The sequence below is a fragment of the Lissotriton helveticus genome, chromosome 12, assembly GCF_964261635.1.
Source record: "Lissotriton helveticus chromosome 12, aLisHel1.1, whole genome shotgun sequence".
NCBI lineage: Eukaryota > Metazoa > Chordata > Amphibia > Caudata > Salamandridae > Lissotriton > Lissotriton helveticus.
Window position 1 is genome coordinate 475,938,028 of NC_136073.1, and position 17,967 is coordinate 475,955,994.

A 17,967-nucleotide genomic window follows, 5' to 3' on the forward strand; every position below is an offset into this window, starting at 1 on the left:
TAACGCTTTATGACCAGTACGATTCTCCAATGGGCAGGGCTAATAACTTGAGCCTTCTGTAGGCGAGGCCGTTTAACCAGTGTCAGTTACAGATACCCGTTATACCCTCCTTCTTATGGGCCCAAAGTGGACTGTCACGTTGTAACTCCCACGGACAATCTTCCCTCCCTCTGCATCCAGTGCCCTGCTTACTTTCCAGTCAGGCGGTCCTGCTTGACTGATAAGGCCTCGGAAAAGTCCCGACCTCCAACCGGCACTCTCTTCAGCGCAGCCAGGCCCCTATTCAGAGGCGAGCCGCTGACTGCCGTCGGAGGAGGTCCAACTCAGACGCTCCTCAGCTCTTCCGTGTTCCTCCTCATACGGGGCGTTGACGCAGGTGGAGCCACGACTGAACTCGGCGTCCCTCAGCTCCTCCCCTGCGCTTCCGACGCCTCCCTGCTGGCTTGACGAGCGGAGCACCGCCCGTTCTCCTCCTCACAGTTTTTCTCACCGCAACAATCCTGCAACCTTGACACTTCCGCGGCGGGGTCCCAGCACCAGAACCACCCGCAGGAAGAGGGAAGGAGTCGCGAGTCAGAGGCACCCGGCCCTCGGATCATCCCGGTCAGCTACGGTAGGCACAGTTCCCACAGTCTAGCGCTTGGATGCTTGAATCCCCACAGTCTAGCGCTTGGATGCTTGAATCCCCACAGTCTAGCGCTTGGATGCTTGAATCCCCACAGTCTAGCGCTTGGATGCTTGAATCCCCACAGTCTAGCGCTTGGATGCTTGAATCCCCACAGTCTAGCGCTTGGATGCTTCGGGTAATGTTAGGGATACAGTTGGATTGAGTAAAGGTAATAGTCCCCTATTCAGACACAGGCCTCCACCTTCCACACCCCCTATTTCCTAGATTCCTTAAAAAGAGCGCAAAAGATGGGGCAAAGGAGCTATCACTAAAACGTTGGCCGGAGGGTCAGGTCAGCAGGCAAGGGGTTGCATCAACAAAGCAGGGTGGCCAGCCCAAAGGTCAATTAAACCCTCCTCAGTGCACCAACCTCCCCACGCAGTTGCCTTAACTCCTCTCCCCTCAGTTCCTTCACAAAATGGCCGCCCAACATTCCACTTTATATAGCCTGAGCCTAGAATGTCCAGAGTGGACCAGAAAGTTCTGGAACTCCTCATATCATTCCTAGGCCTTCAGGCTGTGAGGTAATCTGTTGAGTTAGCAAGCCACCATTTTGTGACAGAACCCTTTTCCTCCATTTTAGAAGGCACCTACACTGTGTAACTAATTAGTAGTAACAGGGCGCCCAGACCTTGGGTCAACACCAAGAAAAATCACAGTGGACACATAGAGGCAAAAAGGGGAAAAAGAAAAGGGAAAAAACAGGAGGGACAACCCAAAGGGCTGACCGGTCTAACACACACCTGTTAAGAAAAATAAAAGGTTAAGCATGTTTAGTCCATAGAAATCCATAGATGTGTTCGTTTTAGCACAAAGTAGCTTATAAGTGTCAAAAGTCAAAAACGGTGGGAGGTGAGGCGCTGAAAAAAACAAAGCGCTGCCTCATTTCCTTACTATACATGGAAGGTGATGCTTCAGTTCCTTACTGGCAGGGTAGGTGATGCTTCGGGTGCTTACTGCTAGGCAGGGTGTGTTATGTGTCGGTCCTGTACACAGCCTTGATGGCTTACTGTGGTGCGGTGTTGATGAAGAATCGGCTCCCAGGGACCATGCGTTAAAAATCCAGAGACACGCCATAGATGCTGCAGTTGCAAAGCTGGTGTTGTCCATTTTCCAGGCGCTGAGTCTGAGCGGGGCAGCGATTGTTCTGACGTGCTGTTATGGCAAGCTGGGGCCTGTGGTGAAAGCTGTGGTTGATGCATCAAGCGAGAACCAAGCTTTGGGGCAGGCAGCCGCGATTCAGAGTCACATGCATGGATTTTCTCCTTAAGATCACCAGTTAAACACTTCCAAAGGCCAAGTTACTTTCTTTGGCACCACTTGGCAAGTCAGGACTCGCAGCAGAAGAGCCTAGGCACTGGCAGGCGTGGTATTTGATGGCCCTGAGACTACTTAACAGGAGGCAAGCTCTTGGAGATCCTTGGAAGCAGGATACAGAAAGCAAAGTCCAGTTCTTTTGCTCCCAGGACAGAAACTGCAAAGCAGCAGGCCAACACTGCAAAGTGGCAGTCCCTCCTGACCGATTCTCCAGTTTTTCGTCCTGGCAGAATGTCCCCAGTCCAGAAGTTTTTAGATTTTGGGGTGTCAGAGGTTCAATACTTATACCCTTTCTGCCTTTGAAGTAGGCCAACTTCAAAGGAAAGTATTTGCCGTTCACAAGACCCTGCCTTTCCCTGACCTGGCTCTAGACATACTACTGGGGTTTGGAGACCGCTTTGTGTGGGGATAGGCACAGCTCTAGTCAGATGTCAGTGACAATTCCTCATTAGCTCAGTAAGGCCAATCAGCCTGGTGATGGGCCATCAGGATATGCAAGGCACACCTCAGCTTCCTTTGTGTGACTGTCTAGAGTGAATGAACGAGAGCCCAAATGTCAGCCAACCCAGGCGTGTGTTATACAGAGAGGCAGAGGCACAGAATGGGTAAGCAAGAAAATGCCCACTTTCTAAACGTGGCATTTTCAAACACGCAATTCCAAAAACAACTACCACAAAAGATGTATTTTTAAATTGTTAGTTCAGAGATACCAAACTCCAAATCTCCATCTGCTCCCAATGGACAATTACATTTAAAAGATATTTCAAGACAATCCCCATGTTACCCTTTGGGAGAGATGGTCATTGTAATAGTGAAAAATAAAATAAGCAGTATTTCGCTATTTGGTCATTTAAAACACACAAGCACATGTCCTACCTTTTAAATACACTGCACCCTGCCCTTGAGACCGCCTTGGGCCTTCTTTATGGCTGACTTACATATAGTAAATAGAAGGTTTGGGCCTGGCAAGTGGGTTGCACTTGCCTGGTCGAAATGACAGTTTAAACCTGCACTCACAGACAGTGCAGTAGCAGGTCCATGACTTGTTTGCAGTGCTCCTCTTGTGAATTACACAATCAGTGCTGTAGGCCTACTAGTAGCGTTTGATTTACAGGCCCTGAGCACACCTGGTGCACTATAATAGGGACTTATTGGTAAATAAAATATGGCAGTCATGGATAAACCAATCACCAATACATTTTACACAGGGAATACATGCACTTTAGCACTGGTCAGCAGTGGTAAAGTGCCCAAAGTCCTAAAATCAGCAAAAACGAAATGCAGCACACAGTCAGAAATCTCGCCAAAAGAGGCCAGGTCCAACACGTGCCTTCCCCTCTGCCCCCCCCAACCCTACACAGCTAAAAGTGGGGAGAACTACCCAACCTCATAGAAGTTCTCTTCACTATGGCCGAAGACCCTGTACAGACCTTCAGCAGTGGCATGTTCTATTCCAGGGCGGTGTTTCACTGTGAAGTCCTTTCCCTATAGGGAGACTGACCTCCTCAACAGTTTTGGGTTCTCACTCTTGCTCTACATTAACTATCTGAGGGGTCTATGACCTGTCTGAACCCATATGTGAGCCCCAAACAAGAAGAGCACACTTAAGCTTCTTCACAGACAAAGTATTCCTCCTAACTGAAGCGACTTTCCTTTTCAAAGTGATGACCGCTCTCTACTTCAGTTAATCCATTACGCTTAGTACCTTCTGCCCTCCAGCTCAACCCACCACGGAGGAAGAGAAATTACACGTACTGGACTGCAGAAGGCCAGGCATTTTTTTTATATTGATAGTACTAAGGCACTAACTCTGACTACTTACTGTTAGTGTGATACTCGGATAGCAGTGGGACAAGGCAACAGATTATCTTTTCTCATTGGATAATACTGTGCATCAGAATGTGCAATGTTGTTGCACAGAAAGAGCCACCAGAGAGAATCTAAGCCAATTTCTCCAGGACAAAAACTTCAACTTAGCGCTATCCAGGGGTGTACCCAAGACTAAGATCTGTCGAGGAGTAACATGGGTTTGCCTTCACATCTTTGCCAAACACTACTGTTTGGCGAAGATGTGAGAATGGAATTTCATATTGCTTGCATGGTATTGCAGGAATACCTAGTCTGACTAGTCCTTAAGACCTACCAACAGGGAGTGTACTACTTTGGAATCTAGTCAACAGGTTTGGAATTTGCAGGTAAATCGAATATCTACCAGAAATATAGTTACTGAAGGTATGTAACCTGTTTCTTCTATGCCAATTGCAATACCATTGCTAGGAACCATCTCTGTGGAAGGTACAAGTGAGAGGGTAAAGAAACAAGGCACACCTAAAAGGGAACCCAGCTCATCTGGGCAACAGCGTTTGAATAGGATGTTTATCGCAAGAGACAGGCAATAGCAGGAAAAATTGAGCTAGATCTATCAAATCCTTCAATGCAAGGGGATATCATGGCCTTACAGCTTGGTGCAGTAGACAATCGTACAAAGCAGCCAGTGGTCATGCCTTAACAGACCTTTTAAAGTCTACCATACTCATGAGTAATGGGGTTGTATGCAAGCTGGGAAAAACATGCGCCCAGTCCTTTAGGATGAAACAAATGTTGGGAACTCTCCTGAAACCCCCTTCTGGATTGAGCAGCCATTGAGAGCCTAGCAATCGAAAGCAAAATGCCAATCCAGCAAAGAATTATCTAATATGGAAGACCGCAAACCACGAAAATTGAACTCTTCATCAATAAAGAATAAAAAACTTAAATTCAGCCAATGCCTGTTAGCCTCAGAATCAAGATCTTGTAGTGACAAGTTAACAAGAACCCTGTAAGCTATCTCAGGAGGAGTGAAGCCTGGGAGTGGGGGACAGGGGAGTTACAATGGGCAGGCATCAGAGGGGGGAAGGGCAGGCAACTTCACTGGGAAAACAATGCAGGAGGGATGGGGGAGCAAGCAGCGGGGCCGTGTAATTAACAAGTGAGTAGAGAAAATGAGGAGCAGAGAGTGCTGAAGTGTGTTGAAAAAAGCAAGGGCAGAGAACCCAGGCAAGTGGAGCAAATGAGGCGCAGTGAATACTGACCGGTGAAGAAAAAGATGAGCAGACAATTGTTGGACCAAAAAATCAGGAACGTAGCACATCAGAGTGAATATTGAAAAGTAGGTTTTAGTCTGGGGGTAAACAGAGGAGAGAACAGTGAATTCAAAGATGAATAGAAGAAAAAAAAGCCCTCTGAGTGCATTTTTCATTAAATCCCACACTGACAAACTCCCAGCACCATATACTCTTAATAGCATTACTGCACTTATTGTCGAAGAATTGGTCTAGACACTGTAGGGGTACAATGCTCATGCACCTATACCCTCATCACTGGTATAGTGCACCCAGCTAGGGGGGTGGCTGACCTATGCCAGGGCAGTGGGTTGCAGGCATGGCACACAGGGATATGTGCCATGTCGACTCTTCACTTTGTTCTGCACCAAAACACGCAGCCTGCAATGGGGAAGGGGGGGTGTAAGTGTGTGTGTGTGTGTGTGTGTAAGTGTGTAAGTGTGTGTGTGAAAGTGTGTGTGTGTGAAAGTGTGTGTGTGTGAAAGTGTAAAGGTACAGGGCGTCTAAGGGTAGACCAATAAGTGCTGCAGCCCTTAGAGCCTTCCCTGGTCAAAGTGCCCATGGTACCTTTTACAAGGGACTGACATGTGGCCAAGAGGTGCCAATTGGGACTACAAGGTACAGTTTTGGGAAATAACACAGACCCTGGGAACCTGATTGGCAGGGACCCAGGGCACAGCAAGTCAAAGTGCAACAGTAGTCTGGCAAAAAGTGGAGGGGTTACTGCAACAGAAGCTCAGGTTCCTATATTTCCCCAGTAGGTTACATCACTCTGTTTCAGTACATTTTTCTCTTTTGGGCAATTAACCTTTTGGTGTATTCTGAGGGACAAAGAGGTCTTAAGAAGTTGTCTGTTATTGTTAGGGTAACACCGGAAACCATAAGCTTTACCAGCATTCGATGTCCGTACTCCTGCAGCAGCTCAGTAATTGCTAGACACACTCTGATAGATGCATCTAGCCGCAGATTCTTTAACTTTTGAATTCTCACCAGGCATCAGACTGGATCTGGAAACCTTTCAGCAGTCCCTCTGCGCACCATGGGGCGGTTCCTTATTGCTCCGTGATGACATCGACTCTGGTTGTGACATCAGTGGAGTCATATAAGACCCCTCTGGCGCCTGGATGTCAGTTTCTTCTTTTCCTCACTGCAGCAGGGATCTGGAGAAGCGGTTGTTCAGGCTATTTTTGTTTTTGTCAGTTGGGAACAGTGGGCCTTTTTCTATGTCGTCAGGCTTTAAGCCTTGTGGGTCCTGCTCTCGACAAATGTTGGCTACAGACCCGCATTCCGTTGGTATGTGGTGTTTGGGAGAACGCCACGACTTCAAGGATTTCGGCTTCTGCAGAAGACTGAAGCCAGAGGCGCTCAGGTAAAACCATATGAAGTCACTGGCGGCACGTCTGTCACAGTCTTCAGAGACTTCACGGCCTCGGTGGTTGTCTTCTCATACGAATGGCCATTCACGGGGCCATCCCAGGAGCCAGGGCCAAACTGGGGCAGAGACGTTGCATGGAGACTGTGTCTCCCACAGCTTCTCCCGCTTGAGGGGGCCGTTCACAGCTCCCTCCGCTTCTCCCCGTCTTACCCAGAGCCGGGGCATCGATGGCCCAGATGAGGGAGTATTATAACTCTTTACATCTCATCTTTGGGCCCCCATCTTCCTCTGGAGTGCCGCTGATCTTTGAGGAGGTGAGTGGAGCTAAGCCAGCAGGTTCTTCCTCTGTGTTGGTTGGACCATCCAAATCATTGGGTTTGTGCCAATCAGCCGCCTCTGCTTCGGCACCAGTGCACAAGTCCTTTGGAGGACTCCACCTTCTGCATCCGTTCTTGATCAGTCTAATCCGGCATTAAAGTCAGTGGCACTGTTCAAAGTCACTTCTCCTTTTCCTATCGACGTATAAGCTGTGTCTTCTCGGCGTCGGATGCAGAGTTGATAGAGCAAACTGAGGCAAGTGTGGCATTTTCACTTCCTTCTCATGATGAGACTTATGGGAGTCGCCTTGTGGCAGGTATTCCGTAGCAAGTGGAGGAGAGTTGGATATCTGCACTTGGTGAGGCTGGTGGGCTGGAGTTTTCCCCACCACCGGGGTTACTTTCTCCTCCTAGTTTCGCTACTTAAGCAAGTTCCTCCTTCGCAGATGTATTGAGGAGAGTGGCTGCGGTTTTGGACTTGTCACTGCCTACGGTGGAGAAGTCCACTGACCTTCTGATTGATTTCCCTTATTCCTTTATCAAGAGCAGTGGGGGGAAGAGCCAGTTCTTCCATACAGTGTGGCCTTGTTTGACATATGTTGGGTACTTGGGCCAAGCTTGATACAGCGTTCTCGGTGGACCTTGCTATATCTCACAGGCACCAGCATGCGCCTGGAGACCCAGTTTGTCTCCTCAAATATCCTACTACTCGTAGCCTGTTAGTTCAGGCTGCTACAGCCTCACAGGATATGGATTCTTCATCTAAGAGTCTAGAAATCACCCTACACTTCCTAAATGTTAATTATGTTGGATGATGCATGTGGTAAAATCTCCCCTCCGGCTGAACTACCAAACCAGTCCATTCATCAAGAACTCCCAAAATACCAAATTACTGATGTTTACAAAAGGGCTAAGGTCTACCATCCCAGAACTATGTTCAATCCGAGATGATTGACAGTGCCCCGGTCACTAAGTAAGAGACCAAAATTGTATGCACCCTTTATTTCATTCCTGGATCCTGGGCCTACGTTGCCTGTTCATGAACCCTTTGTGAGCCGTCTGAACCTGGCCATGGGCTGTCTACGGCAAGTTATTACCCATTGTTACGGACAACTTAGTTGATTCCAGCTCATGGTGATGACTGTGGTGAAGCTGGCCTATTGTCCTCCCAGAAACCCAGATTCGGAGTGTGCTTGCTGCTCCGGTTCAGCTTCTCGCCACCAGATCTGGATTGCCTGCAATGTTACTTTTTCTAATGTTTCTGTGCATGCATCTGAGACGATGCATCTGGTCTCCATTTTTAGTCTTGTTGGATTTATCCCCCCCCCCCCCCCCCCCCCCCCCCCAGGGTCATTGTTTGACTTGGTTCCTCTTGATTGTGTTTGAAAGAAATGTTGAGTCACCTCTTTAGAAACTCCAAAGAGAAAGTGAAGGTTCCATGGACCTCATTCTTAAGTATCAGTCACTGTCTTAAAGGGCTGAACACAGAGGGGGCCTTAATGGGTGGCTAAAAACATACTTACTATTTCTGGAGGTCTACTCCTTGTGACGGATATTCGCATTGGCCTGTTCAGATAATCCCAGGGGCCTGTTCGTATAGCTGATGGCTACTCTTACAAACTACAGATATTACCAATCTCATTAAGGACTTGATGAGGGAAGTTTCTACCAAACAGTCTGCTGATATATTTAATTACTGTGCTTTAGTCTGAATATGCTGGTCTTCTCATATGACGGTTTTGATGGAAGGTGTTCAGAGTAGAACACATTTAAATTCTTTTCTACCTCTGATTAGGTCGTTTTTGATCTATATTATTCATTTTGAAAGTAGCCTTGGTAATAGAATTTATATACACTATGGGCTTCATTCCATTAATATTCCCCCTTTCGAGATCTTCAATCTTGATATGTTAATTATTTGTGTTTTTCAGTATTTTCTCAGACTTGGACATCTCTAGCCTCTTTGAGATCTGCTATGTTCTGTAGACTAGGTTGATCCCTTTAGCCACAATACTGAAGTGCTTCAGCTTGGCTTTCTGTCGAAGAAAGTTGTAAAATTGGCTATATGTTTTCTTTTCATAATACTGTCTTGAAATGCATGGTATTAACGCATTCATTCAAGTGTGAAACAAAACCAGCCTCACAGTCTAGGCAACAGTGATAATCCAGGCTGATAAACTGTATTCATGCATTTAAAAATATGTATGAATGAAAAAGCAGGGTTTCAATGTACTGTCTGGTAATGTCTTCATTTGTGTTCCTTTTGCATTTTACATTTTAGGTAAGAATAAACACAGGAAAAAATACTACTTTAAAATTCAGCGAAAAAAAGGAGGAGGCAAAACGGAAAAGGAAGAACAGCAATGGTAATGGACACACAGAACTGCCACATATTAAAACTCCTGCAGATATTTACAGGTAGAAAACACAGTTCATTGTCTGTCACCTGTTAGACATTTAGTTATGTAAAAGACAGCAGTCTGCCTAGTTTATAATCTTTAGAGTTTATTGGTCTTTGGAAAGGGTGATGAAATTCAAACTTTTGCAGAAATGGTCGGGATGGTTTTCTTGAAATTTTGCCTATGACATTGCAGAACACCCTATACCCTTACTACGCCAAAGTGTCCTAAACGATTAGTGTTGCCTTAGACTGCGCTCTTCATCGTTTTATAATAGATCTCCAAGAAATCTGCACTTGTGAGCATGGTTGACTAATCTGAATGCAATACCAGATTGCTGCGGTCAAATAAGATCTCTCTGATGCTTAATGAAGACTTACAAAGATTTCTAGATTCTTATTGACCAAATGCTCACTGTGAAATTGAGATTCTGAGGCTGTTTGTTTGACAAGCGTACTGTGGTTGCTTTTATTTGTAGGGATTTCATTAGATCATATGTTTAAGTAGGCCTTGACTAAACAAATTACATATTTCGATCCAAACTGACAAAATGAAAAAAATTAAAATGGCATATATACAAGTGCGGTTTTGTGGGAACCAACATTGATTGTGATGTTTTGAAAAACTAAAACTCCATGCACTCTTGAATTTGTCATATACGCCCCATGTGCTGTACACTATCACTTAAGAGTAACTGAAAATTTGAATTTTCTGATGGCTACATCTAACCCGGGATTCCTCACCTTGTGAGTACACCAGGCTCGACTAGATCCTTGTGATTTTCTCAACATTTCCTTCTCAAGCCAGAAGGTGGCGTAGTGTGGCTCTGTGTCGGAACCGTCCCACTCCAGAAGTGATGTGTGTGGCACAATATAACCGCTACCTCCGATTGTTGAAGTCAGTTCCTTTCTTTCCACTCCTCTCAATTCTGATCTGGAGCTCCCTCCCTCACTTCTGTCACTTGACTGAACTTTTTGCCCAAAATGTTCCAGTGTGCATGGCACATGTCTCCCCTTATGACTACAGGGTTTAATACCCTGCAAGGATTGCTGTGAACAGGTGTCAGTGACTGATCTCCACAAGGTTTCTCTCTGGTGTCTGGACTGTTTCCATGATTTGAAATCGTGAGACTCCAACTCTCAGATGAATCAAAAGGCCATCTGGGACCGCAAGGCCAAAAAGCATTGCAGATCATTGTAGAAAAGCATGCAAGGCCCTTTCCCTGTTAAGGACGCGGATGCTTTGGCAGTCCTGAGTCCGATACCAAGAGAGGTAGTTATCACATTTGAAATAGTAAGGCAAGTCCAAATCCAAAAGGAGACCCATATCAAAATGTGACTCACCCTCTTCTCGCCATTCTTATCAGGAGAAGTCAGGCTTACCTTATGTTTTTTGATTGTCCCATTCCACCCCCTTGCCCTGGAACTTGGTTCCTGAGCTGGTCTCCTTAGGCACCCTGAAATTCCGGGTCCATCGGCGACACACCAGCAGATCCACGATTTCACAGAATCCATTATGCACATTTTTGGAACCCTGCTGTATCCTGCTGGTGCGCCGCCGGGTCCAAGGAGGCCTCCAGTAAGTTTTCTGCAGGCGGATCCGCCCCCAGCACTGATTGTACCTCCTGACCCCTTTATGTGATCCGCCTGACTCCAGGGCTGAAACTTACTCTGAGTTCTTACACAGCACCATGACACAAACTTGTCACTTGTGCGTTGATGCCACTGGCGCCAGAGGAAAAGCCGATGGTTCTGTCAGATTTGGAAGCTAATCCACAGCGACCTCTAACAAAGTAACACCCTCCTCAACCTCAGCTGCAGTCAGGTTTGGATGAAACACTATACAGCAATATTTTTCGGTAGTCTGATCCGCACAACAACTGTGACTAGGATTATGAATTTGAAATGTATGATTACGAAAAACTCTATCTCCGCCTGGTTCCTCAATGGAGGAATCTGCTACTCTTGCCATGTTGATCTAGAGGGTTGCAGAAGTCCATGACACACAGCTACCCTCTGTGAGGTGAAAACAAACGTCCTTACCGAAATTCTGCAGCCAGGGCAGACGTCTGCAGAGCCACTCCTACCCTTCAATGAGGCAGTCATGGACAGTCTCATGGCACCTAAGCGAAGCAAAGATCTGGCACTCTTGTCAGCCACCAAATAGTCGGGAGACAGAGACCAGTTCTGGCGGGCCCACCTTTCTTCCAACAATATCACACACAAGAGTTGCGTAGTCCGTACTGCCAGACACAGTAAAAAAGCATAGAGACATTCAGAAAACACATGTTCGTATTTGCCAGCCTTGCACTCGGGTCCGTCAGTTTAAGTTGTGTCCTAGGGTGTTATTCTCATGTGGTGTGTGACACGGTGGTTGATATCTTGCCATCTGTCGCAGATGGCCTTTGTGCCAGTCTTCAACTAATTATTCAGAGTAGCAAAGAGGAATGGAAATACTTAATTAGGTTGGACCTGGACACTACAGACTGTCTACATAAGGTAGTTGGTACAAGCATGGTGCTTCGGCGCTATGCCTGGATACTTTCCACTGGATTCCTCAGTGATATCCTATAATCGCCTATGGATATGCCCTTCGATGACACCGGCCACTTCAGAGACAAGGCAGACTCAGCATTGGAGTTTATGTAAGAGTAAAGTAACCGCGCGCTCCCCCGGCTGTGCAACGCATACATAGCAGTTTCCCTAGTAGTATCACCCCTTTGGAGGTTTTGGAAGACGATAGCCGAAGAGTGCTTGGCAGACCTTACCTCCGCAACAATAGACCTCGCAAGCCATTAGAGTCTGAGGCCTGTGATCCAGCAAACAGAGTCCAGACCCCAGGGGCAACAAACGACCCAATTCCATGTTCCCCCATCCGCCACCGCCTGAAAACCCCTTTAGTTATCCCTCGGAGCGCCCGGTCATCTGGTTGGAAGCCTTCTACAGAAGGCAAAGCATCAGACAGCTGGGCGCTACAAATTGTACAGTATGGCTTTGCCTTACCCTTCTGTTTCACCCTTCCACACACACACACACACACGCATTCTATTGCAAGACGTTCATGGTCTCTTGAAGGAGGTTTCTATAGAGAAGGTGTGGACATTAGAAATCGGGACTACTTCTGTTGCTTCCTGGTTCCATGCCACAGAAGAAAGGAGCATTTAGTCCTGTTCTAGACTCCCGACCTCTGAACATGCTCCTCAAGAAAGACTAGTTCAAGGAGCTTACTTTTGCCCAAGATCTGTCTCCCCTGGATCCAGGTTACTTGGATGCATTAGATGTGCAGGATACCTATTTTATGCTATCTGCCTTCCCACGTAGGCCTCAAGCAGCACTATCAGTTCTCGGTGCCCTCTTTTCTGCTTTTCCAGCACTCTCGAGTGTTTAAGAAAGTGATATTGGTGGTAGAGCCCATTTTCAGATGCTTCCTGTACCACCACGACTGGTTGCTGAAGGTGAGGTTGCCTCAACCAGGTGGTGAACCACCTCCAGACAACTGCCAGCCTGTTGACATCGCTGGGATTCTCCATAAATGTGCCGAAGTCACACCTGTCTCCTCAATAGAGGCTCCTTTTCATTGGAGCCTTCCTGGACACTGTGCTGTTTTAAGCCTTTTCTCCACCTCTCTGAGTCTAACATTTGGGCTATGATCCAGATGTTTCAACCTTTAACCTGAGTCTCAGTGGGACTGGCTCCAAGTCTTCTTGGCTTCTGCATCCTGCTAGTGAACCACGTGAGGTGGCACCTGCCGCTCTGCAGGGGGGCTGTGAAGTCTCAGTGCGATCAGCAGGAGGTGAAATCTCAGATTCCCTCCAGGTTTTGTGAGATCCTGCAAAATATCTGCAGTGATGACTGCTGGACTGCAGTTGTACTGGTGACAATTCCCTATCCCTGCCTCACAGAAAGCTAACTGTTATGACCTATGCATTGTTGCTGGGTTGGAAAGAACATCTGGGTGAGGGAAAGAACATCTGGGTGAGGGGGAGAACAGAGGTCTCCGGTGTCTTCCATAAATCTGCCTTCACATCAATCTGATGGAATTGCTGGCCATTCACTTGGCAAAAATCCTTCCTTCTGTCTATCAAGAGAGAATAGGTGCAGGATCTCACAGACAACACTACCTCCAGGTGATAGTGCAGCAAGCAAGGCAAAGTGGGGTCATGGTCCATGTGCCAGGAGGCTGTGCGCCTCTGGAACTGGCTGGATTGTCACACCATTTCCCTGATTATACAGCACCTGGGATGGTCTTAAAACACCAGTGTGGACTGACTTAAATTGTGTTGTCAGGTGGATCACAAATGGCAGGTACACCCAGAGGTCATACAGGGCATATTTCACCAATGGGAAGTGCCCTTGCGTAATATTTTCACCAGTGTCGAGTATTTGCATTGTCCAGAATTTTGTGCGCTTAAGTTCTCAAGGAACCTTCTCCCTCTAAAATGCCTTTTGATTAGACTGTAGCTCGGGACTCTTGTGCTTCTTCCCTCCCTTACCTCTCCTGCCAAAAGTTCTGAAGAATATCATAAATGGCCAGGCCCAAATCATTGTAGCGGCTCCCCTGTGGGCCAGGAGAGAGTGCTCCCCAGAACTTCTGGCCATGAGCATCAGTCCCTCGATTCTGCAGCCTCTTCTGGAAAACTTGTGGTTACAACAGCAGGGAGGGTCTTTACCCCAAGTCTGCACAACAGGCTTTGAGATTGAGCAGTGACAGTTAGTGGCCTTGGACCTCCCTTCCGAAATGGTGAATGTGATTTTGGCAGCCAGGCGTCCCTCTACGAAGACCATCTATGTGGGAGAAGTTTGTTGCTTGGTGTTCATCCCAGTATATCGAACCCTTACAGACCCAGTTGTCCGATGTTCTCCTTTTCTCCCTGCCCTTAGCCTAGCAAGGTCTTGCTGTGGGAACAGTAAAAGGTTTTTTGTCATTCTTATCAGCTTTTCGATGATTGCCTGATCTGCCAACTCTGCTTAAATCACCTGTTCTGATGGCTTTTTTGCAAGGACTGATCCCTATGTTCCCCATCAAACCTTTTTTGATGCCCCAGTGGGACCTTAATCTGGTTCTCACTTTTTTGATGTGCACCCCATTCGATCCATGACACGGTTTTCCTCTCAGGTGCTCATCTTAAAAACGGTTTTCCTCATTGCAATCACATCTGCGTGTCACGAGTGAGCTGCAAGTACTTCCTGTTCAGAAACCACACCCCAAGGAGCGTTCCTCCCAAAAGTTGTAATGCCTTCCACATTAGGCAGTCTATCTTTCTGCATATGTTCTTTGCTCTTTCCCCATTCACCCAATGAGGAAGAGAGACTCCTTCGCCTTAACCTGAAGAGAGCGCTCTGAGCTTCCTCATCGATCGTACCGAGCATCACCAGGTGGATGATCAGCACTTATGTTTTTTTTTTTTGATGTGAAGAAAGGAAGAACAGTGCAGAAAGGGCTATTTGCAGATGGATTATTTTTGTATGAAGCTCTTCTGTGGACTGGCCAGCAAACAGCCATCGGAAGGTCTGCAGGCCTAATCCACCAGAGCCAAACATGCTACCACCAAGTTAGCACACAAGTGCTTGTTTTGGATTGCTGCCAGGCTGCAACGTGAGGGCCTGTTCACACGTTCATGAAATACTACTTCCTGGATAGCCAGGTCCAGTGGGAGGGGCATTTTAACCTTTTAGTTCTGCAGAACTTTCTGGTGTAAGCCTTTGCATAGACACACCCCCTGGAGAGGTACTGCTTTGGTATCTGTTCTCAAGGTGAGGAATCTTCCTTTAGAAGTATCCATTAAAAGAACAAGTAACCTACCTTCTGTAACACACTTCACTCTAATTGCAGATTCCTCACCAACCCATCTTTCTCCCATTTCTGTGGACTGGGCTCCTTCGACCCATACTAAAAAGATTTCAGTTCGAGGTCTGCACACTGGCGCAGTCTGATTACTAAAGACCACATGTCTGATGACGTGGACAGATTTTAACAGGAAACAGACGATGCATGGTTGAGGCAGTTATATTATGGTTGTTATGTCCCTTCCGGGGAGGGACTGATCCGAAGCCAACTACCGTAGCATGGGAAAAACAGAAAAAATCTCCTGGTCTAGTCTGGTCCCTGGGGGTATTCACAAGGTGAGGAAACTGACGTTGGATAGAGTATCCACCACAAAGAGCGATATGTTAATAGGACAGATTGGACTGATATGCCAAAAGAGACTTGAGTAAAATTAAGAGGCAGTGATCGAACTTTCACCTGTCTCCTAACCCTGGTACGCAATATAACCCTGGGTATTGCCTAAGAGTGTTACTTGGAGACCACTGCACTGTCTAGTTGTTGGATGGGAATAGCTGGATAGACTCTGTCGGTGTCAACACAGTTATGGTTAATGGCACAAAGGAAAAGCTAGCTTGTGGCATTATTGGAACCATCCTAGCTTGGTCTTCTGCACCCCAGATATCTCCTTTGATTTCATATATCCTATAGACCCCATTAAAGTCAAAATAACTTGTGCAGTGTCCACATTTGTAAAATTGCAGCCATTAACAGAGCAGCTCATAAGCAATGTCCACATCAGGTAGACGCTCTAATAGTGTAAGCATGTATTGATCAATGTACCTTCTCATGTCTTTTGGACAAACTAGCTTGGATTGCCTAATGGAAGTGTCTGTCGAGTGACAATATAAGAAGCAAATCCAGATACTCGCTAGCATTGCCCACCATCTATAAAGGGCCTTCTGGGGAATGTCACAATAGCTCTTCAAACCCCAGCTGACCTCATTTAATTGCAACGCTTAGGTCTTGCATTTATACAAGTCTGAGCTATTGGCAATTTAAATGACAATACCTTTTATTTATGTTTTGGTTTTTAAAGCATAAATGAAAGGCATTGTCATTTAAAATGCCAATAGCTTAAATTCTCGCAAATGCGAGACCTATTGCATTATAAATGCTTGAAGGCATCGCTAAGTTGCCCCTTTCTGTCTCCCATGGCCCCTAAAGAGCTCCTTGTTTACTATAAGTTAAATAAGCAAGCCGGTGGTCACAACTGCGCTTAGTAGACCCTCAAGCACTCTTGCAGTAAGGGAAACTCATTAAATAAAATGGTGCTTACAGACCAAATTTGATGTATCATCTAACAACCGAAGTAAAAGGGACTGTCCTCATGGAAGGTTACAAATAAAGACACGGCTGCACTAAGGAGGGACTAACAGGCCTTATACCGAATCAAAAACCAGCATGTTTGAGGCATGTGAGCTGTAGATCACATGCTTTGCATACTCCTGCCATCTAGTGTTGGGTCCGGACGTTTGCAAGTTGTTTTTCTTTGGAGAAGTCTTTCCGGTCATGAGGTAGGCGACTCCTCCTTTCGGTGATATTGCGCATGGGCATCGGCTCCGTTGTTAGATTGTTTTTATCCGCCATCGGGTTCGGGCGCGAATTGCTGCGCTCCGGTTCGACACAGTTTCTCGGGTTACCCTCGGTGCGCAATCCACCCTCGAAGGTATTGTTATTCAATCGCATTTCTCATATTCTGTGTATCTTATCTGTTCAGAAAAGACTCTTTCAATCGGAAACTTCGTGGAAGTCCGTTGGGCCTTGCCGCGTCAAGCAACCTTGCAGTCGATGGTACATACTCCATTTATATTCTGTCCGCTGTGCCATGCCAAGTACCCACTTGCACAAAGTCTACAACTTGTACCTCTCAATGGATCACAACGAACTGGACTGCGGCGTGTGAAATCCTTCAGAGCTAAGAAAGCGCTCCTTGATTGTCGGGCTCGACACCACAAAATGCAACAACACAGCGACTCCATTCCATATCCCTTCGGAGGAGACTCCAAACCAGACGCCTATGACGTGCAAGGAGCAGTGGAAGAAGAGGAGCTTCCGCAGGGTCAGCGTTCCATGAGTACTGACCCTCCCCTGTCCCAAACTCCACCTCTGCCCAAGAAAAAGGCTCTGGTCCCTCCTCTACCTTTGGGCCAAGGTCGGCACCGAGAAACTGTTTTGAACGCCTCGCCTTCGGGCCCAGCACCAAAACATATATCTAAGCCTTCCCGCTTGGAATAGAGTCGGGCACATTTTGGCACTGAGCCAAAACAATCTGCTTTGAAATTGAAACCCGTTAAAGAACTAACTCCTTCGGTACCGAAACAATCTTCGGATATGAAGACTTCGACGCCGAAAACCTTGGCTCCAGAAATATTGGCACAGCATTATTGAGAAAAATAAAACTGCTCCTAATCCATCAAAGGAACCTCGTTTCGATGGCCCGCCTTTCAACCCAGACACAAAATAGAAAGAACTGGTTATCAGTCCCAAAACTGGACATATCCATGCCAAATTGCCATCAAAACGCAAACCAGAAACGGAGGACATTTACCACATTCCATTTAAGAGGAAAAACGTCCGCACTCACTCGTCTCCTCCTCGATTATCTCCTTCCCCTCTATTATCTCCTTCCCCACCAAACCCCAATTTGTTAATAACCCCCACAAATTCACCACCACAAACACCTGACAACCAGATGATGGGGACAGAGTAGATGATGATGGTTCTGATCCACGGACTGATTATAATATGAATCCAAACACTGATAATGATCCAGACCTTAACCTACATAGCCGTCTCCACCTGATGATAATGCAGAGTACATAGAACTGATAAATAGGGCTGCCGAATATGATGGAGTTCAGCTGCATAAAGTCACTTGAGGAGGATTTTCTCTTTGAAAGACTGCACTCTTCCCAAAGAACCACTCACGCATTGCCTATGATTGAGGGTATTCTTACACACGCGG

General features: G+C 46.6%; 1 protein-coding gene across 1 annotated transcript in view; it reads left to right on the top strand.

Moving 5' to 3' along the window:
- URI1 (URI1 prefoldin like chaperone) overlaps positions 1-17,967 on the top strand; it is a 369,284-nt gene that overhangs the window by 318,407 nt on the left and 32,910 nt on the right. The window contains exon 9 of the mRNA XM_078670635.1: positions 9,059-9,195. Coding sequence (XP_078526761.1) covers positions 9,059-9,195 — 137 coding nt within the window. The remainder of the gene's footprint in view (positions 1-9,058; positions 9,196-17,967) is intronic.